Source organism: Poecilia formosa, unplaced genomic scaffold, assembly GCF_000485575.1.
Source record: "Poecilia formosa unplaced genomic scaffold, Poecilia_formosa-5.1.2 Scaffold236, whole genome shotgun sequence".
Classification (NCBI taxonomy): Eukaryota; Metazoa; Chordata; class Actinopteri; order Cyprinodontiformes; family Poeciliidae; genus Poecilia; species Poecilia formosa.
The window spans coordinates 713000-722589 of NW_006800175.1; the positions used below are offsets into that span (position 1 = coordinate 713000).

At 38.0% G+C, this 9590-nt stretch overlaps 1 protein-coding gene across 6 annotated transcripts in view; it reads right to left on the reverse strand.

The window, feature by feature from the left end:
• pou6f2 (POU class 6 homeobox 2) overlaps positions 1-9358 on the reverse strand; it is a 95361-nt gene extending 86003 nt beyond the window's left edge. For 2 of the 6 annotated variants that reach the window (XM_007569109.2, XM_007569106.2), the window contains exons 1-3: positions 9189-9353; positions 8491-8592; positions 1429-1616 (exon numbers count right to left, since the gene is read on the reverse strand). In XM_007569109.2, coding sequence (XP_007569171.1) covers positions 1429-1600 — 172 coding nt within the window. In that variant the 5' untranslated portion in view covers positions 1601-1616; positions 8491-8592; positions 9189-9353. Of the gene's footprint in view, positions 1-1428; positions 1617-2329; positions 2504-8113; positions 8267-8490; positions 8593-9188 lie in introns of those variants that run through there. The other 4 variants (XM_007569107.2, XM_007569108.2, XM_016680209.1 and 1 more) reach the window with 4 other exon arrangements.
• Between the last annotated feature and the right edge of the window lie 232 nt (positions 9359-9590).

Sequence of the window (9590 nt, forward strand, 5' to 3'; positions counted from 1 at the left end):
ACACACACACACACACACACACACACACACACTTACACAAAGAGTCAGCAAGTGAGTCCCTTTAACAACTTTCATTAAATCCTGACAAACAAGTAAAACACACAGTTTACTGCAGTGTAAATTCAATGTAACCACCCCAAAAATAATTGGATGCCAAACTCCCGAATGACACATTATACACTTTCACACAGCACGGCAGCAGGGATGTACACAACTTCTGATGGAGAAATGAAACAGACCAAGTTTGCATAAAAATATACTCTAAAGTTGTCATTATCCACTTAACAAATGTAGTAACATATAAAGCTACAAATAATAACAATAAAACATATTAAAAGATAAGAAAAAGAGCTCTATATATGCTTCGGATCATATTTGGTTAAACAGCTTCGCACAAAAAAATCTCACATCAATAAAAGAAAATGTCACACGGTTAGAATCTTTTAATTATAGGGGGGAAACTCATTCATTTGTCAGTAAAGTCATAAATTAAAAAGTAATTTATTTGTTCTTTGCAGCACATTAATTATATACTCAGGAAGCAACGTCATGTCAGCATCAATTTTCAGTCGTCCTGTTATATTTCTAATAAAAATAACCATAAAATATAGGCCTAAGGGTTCAAATACGTTTTCTTTAATTAAAAATTCTAATTAGAAAATCTTCCAGATTATTAATTCATTCATTTGGTTTATTGATTCATAACAAGGTCCAGTGATTAAATCACTCCACATGACTGATTAATGAAAAATGAGTCATATATCTAAATATATTATATATTAATTAATTTGTTTAGGAGATATTCAAAGTAGCCATTTAGAAATGTTGTATTTATTAATGAAATTTTCAATCTGCAAGAACAACAATTATATATTAGAATAACAATGAAAACCTCAGTTACATTATGAAGGTAATACATCTATATAGGACAGATATTAATGTCACTCAGCATTACATTATAACCTATTTGATATAAATTTCAATTATAATTATCACTCTTCCTGTATTTTATTGAGGGGGAACTATCTAATGAAGCACAACAAATTAGTAATTTCAACTTTTTAAAAGATTTTATGTAGATCTGGTGCTACTAAAAATAAACCACGGCAGGAATTATAGAAAACTAAACCAAAACACTGAAAACGTTCAACAAAAACTACATTAAATTTATTTGATTTTGGGTACAGCCATTTCAACACAAACTTCCTCATTCAGCTTGAAAAATTAAGTAAAAGAAAGAAAAAAGAGTTTCTACACTTCTACAATAAACCACTAAGAAAGTTCAACTTGCTCGTTCATGCGCTTAGTTTTCTGCCTGACTCTGCACCTGTCCCATCTCCTGCAGCTCTGTGTTTCCACTCCGAGCGGACCTCAGTCGGAGCCCAGCCGGTCGATTGGTGGACCTGGAGGTGTGCGGAGTGGACTTACCGTACAGCTTGCTGGGAGTGCCCTCTCTGTCCGTGGCCTCAGAGGGCAGAAGCAGGGTCTCGTCGTTCAAATCGCTGTCTGGGGTGGCCGCTTTGTCGTCCGCCCGGAGTTCTGCCACGCTCATGTCGCTGCGCAGGGAGAGCAGCGGCTTGCTCAGCTGCCCTGTAATCATCGGATCCTGATGGGAGCTGGGAGCGCAGGTGGGAAACAGGGAGGAGAGGGGGGAAAAAGAGAGAAAAAGCCCCTGGTTAGATTGCTTCAGTGTCTCACCCTCAGCAACTCCTTCTCTATGTCTCTACTCTCTCTCTCTCTCTCTCTACACCCCAGCTTCACCTTCCTATTGCTCACTCATCACTCTCCCTCTCTCTCCTGCTCCCTCCCCTCCTCGGCTCCCTCTTTTATCCGAGACTGGTGCTTCCCCGCTGATCCTGTCGGCTGCTGCCTGGTGAAGTACTGTTACGGATCGCGTGGCTTTGCCATCGCGCCCTGCAGACCTAAAACGCCCATACATTCATCTCCCAGGGCTCACCGCTACCTGACATGTGCCTCGTCTTCGCCATAAGCAGAGATGGCAGCTATTTACAGTGAGGTGACAAATAAATTAATCTGGAAGTGTGTGAGCTAAAATTTATATCAATTATATCAATTTTCACATGTTCAGGGGACATAAAGTTAAACTAAAGGTGACATCTTGCTCTGATGCACAAACCAGTATATACTTTAAGCAAGACATGAAGCCAATTATGTTCATTTTTGAACAAAAAGCATCAATCGGTCAAGTGGAAAACAATGTGATCCATTAATAACAAAAAAATAATAATCAGGGTACATTTAAAGTATTACAAACTTAGTTTTAGAATCACTTCAAGAAAACATTCCAAAAAAAAACAACTTTTCCTACCTCGCCAAGCTCCAGAAGAAAACGTGAAAAACGAGGTTTCAGCAAGCTCAAAGCAAAGCCACCATGGAACAACCCGGCGGTCAGAATGTCCTTCCCACCCAACCAGGAGCCGCTTCTTCAACCTTTCTGTGTCTGAATTGCGACCACGCGTTCAAGCCGGAGGTAACTTCCAAAGAAAACCCCTGAAGATGTCACCTCCTCCCTTTTCCCTCTCCCTCCCTCTGTCTCTTCCCCCTTGTGTCTTCTGACTAGAAAGCTCCTCAGACAGCGTTCACCCCACCTCAGGCTCAGAGGCGCAGCACAACCACGGCCCTCTTTCTTATTTATGAATCAGCTCCAACCTAAATATGTCTAAGCACAGGACAGGTGACCAGCATATGTATATATATAAGCACAGAAAAAGGAGGAGGGTGAGGGTCTTATTTAATCCCCTCCTCATCCTTTGCGTGCATCAACAATCCCCTGCGTCAATCAGGGTAGTCGATGACTTGCTGCCCAGAGGGGCCTTTTTAATGTGCCCATCACGGCAATCTGCCCTTTCTGATATGACACATGATAATCTATGAAAATGTTAATCAATAGAAGTAGTTTAAGCTGTCATTAAAATCCGTGAGCCGACTGGTCAATACTCATATCCCTGGTAACAATGTCACTACTCATCAGGGCTTCATTTGCGGAGCACTTAAATGTGGGACGCTGCACATCGATGCGCCTCTCCGCCTGCCGCCGTAAACACATTTTCCCCTCTGTCTGAGCCTGGCCGCGCTCTGCATGCGTTCGGACCCACCCCCCGCCTCCCACCGCCCACCGCCTCTCCTTTGAGTTGCTTGATAGGTCCACTGGAGGGCAAAATTAATACCTAATTGAATCTTGCAGTCATCAAAATAATCAATAGTTTTTTATTATTTATTCTTCACAGTCTGTTGACTGTTTGAAAGCTCCGAGGGACAGCGGAGAGCACAGGCAGGCCCTGAAATTTCTACCGTTTCACAATGTAATTTTCACTGGGGCATGAGAGTTTGCAAGACCTATAAAAAATGAGAGCAGTGCTTTTTTGTCAGGAGGTGGAGGGGAAAGAATAAAGGAAAAATGGGAATCTTTGCCCCAGCAGCTACAATGAAAAATAGAATAAACAAGCTACTGACACTTCAGAGAAGGGCATGGTCCTTTCTGTCCATCCCTCCATCTTTTTCCCTTTCCCCTTTTCTTCTTATTTCATCATATCAGGAGTGTGGCGGTACCTCTCTAATGCTGGCATTTCTCTTCCTGACAGACTCCAAACAAGTGCTGGGAATGAGATCACAGCTCTAATCTTCCTCTGGCCTCTAAGGCTGCAGGATAACAGGGCAGCACATCTCTCACCATCTTACACAGCACATAATTACATCCAAAAGATGAGCTTCGCCTATTTGCAATCATGCCATCGAACTGGATGTGTGTTTTAAAAATTCAGGTGATGGGTTAACATTATTACCTTTGTAAAAAATACATAAAAAATAAACATCACAAGTTTTTTATAAAGGATTCCATCACTGGTTTCAATTAGTGATTGTGTAATATATTTAGGTATCAATTTTTAAAGTCATAGAGCCTCATAAAAGTATTCATACCCCTTAAACTTTTTTTTTTTTCATATTTTGTCACATTACAGCTGAAGTGATACACTAACAAAAAGTATTGCAAAACTGTGAAGTGGAGGGGAAATTATCTAAGGTTTTGCAGTTTTTCTATTGATAAATATCTGAAAAATCTGAAATTCGTCTGCGATATTTCCACAGCATGACTCAGCCACTACCATGGGAACCGTGACATATGATAAAGGCCCAAATTTCCCTTTTTCCACCAGTACCTTTTTGTGTAATTGTTTTACACTAGTAACGGTTACATGGTACCAATCCCCTTTTACGGAAACTACTTCACTGAGGTTACATGCGCACAGAGTTGGGCTGAAAACACAACATCAGAAGACTGCAGGTCACTGATTGGCTAAGGATTGGAGTCACCGGTTTAAAGTCTAAGAGTCATGCCCACCATTGGTAAAACTCAACAGTGACAACAGTGAAATATGTTGTGTTAACTGGTCGCATCGCAAGTTATCAAATTAAGTTTATCCAAGTGCATTTTTTAAGTTGTCATGTTATGCAAATGTAAATAAAGTAACTTAATTTGACTACAGGTAACAAATTAGCAAATTGTTTTTAACCTTGAGCACCATTCTCTTTGCTTTATGGTACAGTTGTGTTGTGTTTGTGTTGCATTACTTTTTGGAGTCCGGGGCCGTCCTGCTATGGCAACTTCACCCAGTGTTCAGTTGTAAAGGAAAACGACACATACGCTGAAAAAAATTATCTTTGAACCACCTTGAAAGGATTACTCAAATTTGTTACAGCTAATTTTATTAGTTTTGCTTAAGTTATAATTCTGATTTGAATAATTCTAATAAAAAACTAATAAAATTAGTTGTAACAAATTAGAGTCATTTTTTAAAGTTGGTTCAGAGTAGAGTTGTGTAGAACCACACTCAGTAGGTAGATGGCTACATTAATTAATAATTCTCTCTGAAATAGCTGGTAAAAAACACATTAGGGTTAAAGAAAGGTTTTTCTTCTAAATTAAGTCCTGTCTCTCTTTTCAGGTAAAGAAATTAGCAACTTTTATTGACAGTTTGATTATAGAGATGCAGTACATATAAAAACCTCCTTACAGTGTTTAATCACAGAAAGCTTTGAGATTCATCACAAACCTTAGAAGTCCAACTCATTATTGGATGGTCTGCTTTGTCAGTGCACATATCCTCATTTGTAAAGCTATTCCTGGCCTTTTCCCTTAATTTCTAACATCCTGCATGTTTGATGAAATACAGGTGCTTATTACTTTTGTTTGCAAAAGCTGTTCCTATTGCCAGTAGTGCCAAGGGTTCATACAATTTGGAGAAAAACTTCTTGCAGATTTTCTGCGTCTGCTCCAAAATCAGCTAGATTTGAAGGAACAAATTTTATTGACTGAGCTTAAAATAGTTACTAAACACTTTAAATAATCAAACATATAAATTGAACTATTTTATCTAAATTAGTCTTTCTATTGAACATGCCATTGGACTTGTTTTAGTTTTCCTTACCCTTTAGTTGTTTTTAGTAGTATGTTAATTTTTTTTATGGATGTTCTGACCTGAGCTGATTTTATTGTGCCCAGGACAACTTGTAAACAAAATTTTAAATCTCAATGGATATTTCCTGGTTAAATAAAGTAATAAAAAAACTGTCTTTGTAGGTTTGCAGTTGCACTTTCTTTGATTTCACAATTGATTGGCCATTGCTCAAAGCTTGGTATGGTTCCCTGCTTTAAACTTCTCCACAGTTTTATTCTTCTAAGCCTCATGACTCAAATGTCTCTACAAACCTGAGCCCCTCACTGCATAGCTGGATTTATACTGAGATCATATTACACACAAGCGGACTGTTAATTAGGTGTCTTTTGAAGGTAATTGGTTGTACATGATTTAATTAAGGGGTATAGACTGCATTCAAATGCACCCCACTCTTTTCCTGTTTTTATTTGAGAATAAACTGAAAACCACTTCTAATCTTTCTTCCACATCACAATTATGCACTATGCATTGCTAACCTACCACACACACACACAAAAAAACAATGTTTAAAATGTAAAACAGTTCATTGAGTATGACTGTTACTATGTCCCAATTAAACAATAATGGGGGACAAGGTCTGTCTCATTTCCTCTCTGTTGGATCAGGGTGGCCACAACGCTAGAACAGGTTGCAGGAACAAGAAAAAACACTCAACGCCCCCCTCTTCAAAACCTCACAGGCAGCAGAATCAGTAGTTAGTGGGGTCCTGAGAGTCATCAGATATCTCTGCTAAGTGCTGCTGGTCTTATCAACTTCCCCGAGCTGAAAGGAACTAAATGGGGACTTTTCATTTAAAACCAAACATGTAAAGAAAATACTTTTATAACTGTTCTAGACATAATCTGTTGTATTTAAAACTGCACAACTCCATTAATGAAAGAAAGCTATTTTATTTGCCTGATTTTTTTTTTCAATGATGTTTTTTAAATCTTGCTGTGTGAGATCATATCTGCAAAATTAAAATTAAAGTGAAGATTTTGCAGTATGAAGTTAAAGTTATGAAGCTGAATTTGAGCAAAGTCTTTTGTTTTAATTATCATTTGATGGTTGAGCTGCTCTTAAACTTGGAAATAATGAAAGTTTCTCCAATTCAGACAAACCTTCTATCCTCCTTTTTCAACAATTTTTTTTTTTTTTTGCTTAAGTGACTAAAATAATATAACACTCAGCAGGTGAAAAGATAATCCACTGCTTCTTGAGCCTTTATATGATGAGAACCAGCATAAAGCTGAAATTCACTCACAACTTAAAAGGATTTATAAACAGATGCACTCTTAATTTTCTGACTGTCATATTAGATATATTGTAACCTACTGCAACTTTTTGAGTGGTTGCATTTTTAATTTTTCATGAGCCACTTGCTCCTCTAGATCTTACTGTACATCAAGAGACCAGTAACTGGCAGGGCTAACTAATTACAGCTAAAACACAAATAATTGATATTTATGTTTTTATTGTTTTTTTTATCTTGTTTGCTGGAATGTGCTAATAATAAGCAGATGTACACTTTATAGCTCTACCATGCAGCCAATGACATAACAATATGGCATTAGTAAAATGCTTTAATTGCTGGAGTAAAAGTATTTTAAGTATTTTCATTTTTTTTTTATCCACTTTTACGTGCAAGTAATTTAAAGCTCCAAAAAATTTACGTGGGTCTCAAAAAGAGAAAATATATTGATGTTTTTTTCTTCTGAAGTCTCATCCTGCATGCAGTAACTCACCTGAAAATGTCAAAACAAGATAATGATGACAAATGAAAAAATCTGAAATGCATCTAAATAACTTAATTCTGGCTTTTTTTTATGATAGCAAACACAAATAATAACCAAAAATATGACAGCCCAATTATTTTATGTCTATGTGAATTCACTGCACTGAGTTAGATCCTGACGCCTAATGGGATTTGGTAGATGATAGTTTGTCTCCCCCTTAGGGTTATTAACCAAACTGTTTCTCTATATCCTGCTAAATTTGAATTGATCCTCGCACAGAGATTTACTACTGTCACTAAACTTCCTCATGCATGTGAATATACGACTATTCATTTCAGAAACTTAAACACAAAGATGCATCTTTTTAAAATATTGTTAAAATTAGTTGCTTCAATTTCTCTTTTTCCATTCTTAGATTAAACGTTAAATGTTGAAAATCCCCCCCAAAACTTTAGGTGATACTTTTGACTTTATTTTATTTTATTTTTTTAAGCTTGTTAATATGATCAACAGCTATGCCTCTCTCCCCCACTAAAGCTAAAACGCTCCCCAGTGGATAGTCGGTGGGGCCAGTGAAGGCTGAGGGCTATCAAAGCAGTGTATTAAAAGGAGCTCTTTGAAGCTTGTAAACCGCCGTGCCCAGCAGGTCCACAACAGATAGGCGCCTCTGATTGGTCAGGTGTGTGTGTGTGTGTTTTTGTGCTAGATCGATCCGTGGAGCTGACATTCTGGAGCATCAAAGCTTTCAGTCCACTAATATGACTCCTCCTATGTGGGCAAGGGTTGTTTTTTATTATTTTCCTTTTTTGTTTATCAGCTGCTTATGCCTTAGAGGGGCTAGTCTGTGATCATTATGAGTGAACAGTGTGCTTTCATGGTTTGGAGAAGGAATGAATACATATGAAATCAGGTGATACTTACTCACCAAATACTGAAAATAGTGATTAACGGGAAGACAGTCGGACAATCAGAAGAAAACCATTAACCACTGGCAGCAGAGGGGCGACACCACAGAGATTCAAGCATAGCTGCTCCTCAAAGTCAGTTTCCCCCCCTCTCATTGCCTCTGGAGACCTGTGCCACATACACACTCATGAAAGGTGTGAAAATGTGATTTCCCAAAAAGGATCGGTAATTCTTCGTAAGGGTGGAAGCAGCAATCAATAAATCATTGCTAAGCAGATTGTACAGAAAAAAAAATATTCCCCCTCGGTATCAGTACATTAGGATTCTCCTGAGGATGGATGAGGCAAGACGGAGGTGTGAGACAATCTCAATAAAGAAGAGGCAAATCATACCTTTGGCATTCATCTGGACTACGGCTGTCAGCAGCGTGACAAAGGAGCCGCTCGAGTCGACCAATATCTGAAGGGTTCTTTCAACATCTTCCTCAGGAATGTCTGCAAATATGCATAAAGTAGCGTCAAGGAATATTACAACTTACATTTTAAAAAAATCTCTGAACTTGTTTGGACATTTGGACTCAATGAAGTTAATTTGACTTTGTGTCTTTGTGAAAATGTATGACAAAGTCAGGAAAGTTTTTGGGTGTTGAGGAAAGAAAATGAATGAACAAAACCCTTATATAGATCAGAAGTTGCTTTTTAGTAGTTTCTTGGAATTTCTACATCAATATATTTCACTCTAAGGTATTCAGAGTGTAATATTAAAATAAATTCAAAACATACCGTACACAAAATGTATCAAAAATGTCTCTGTAATAATAGATAGATTTTCTTATAATGAATAAGTGATTTTGAATTACAGGCAGTACCACAGCATGTTGCCGCCACCACCACCAAGCTTGATAGTATTTTTAGCTTTCACACTTTTAAAGATAACTTCCTGGTCTACTTTCTTACTTCCATAGCATTTGTGAAAATTGCCTTTTAAACTGTATGACATGGGTAAATGTTGTGATATCTTTCCTCTTGTTTTTCACAATGTGCTAAGTATGTAAGTTATCAATTAATGAGTTAGTATAAAGTTTACTTACGCTGCGCCGCTGGCTCGTTGCTATTAAGGTGATAGTTTAAGTAGCTTGTCGAGTGTTTATATTTCAAAATAGAACCGCATAAAGTGCATTTTGCGTCCCATACCGGAATCCATCGACCTTTTCGCTTTCCTTTATCTGGGGTGGTCCGCCATCTTTGTTTTTTGTACTAACTAGGTGGCTCCGCTTAAGCAACACCAGTGGCGCCGTCTTCTGGATGGCGACCACACTACAACTCTTTCAGTGACACTGAAAGCGGACATTTAGACCCTAACCCCAACCCTACTACAGAATTGGTCACTGACCAGGGAACCGTGATCCAAATTTACATGTAACTTTGAGATTAATGTGCACACTTCTCACCCTAACACATTCATATCTGGAACACAGAACCCATCTCTTTCC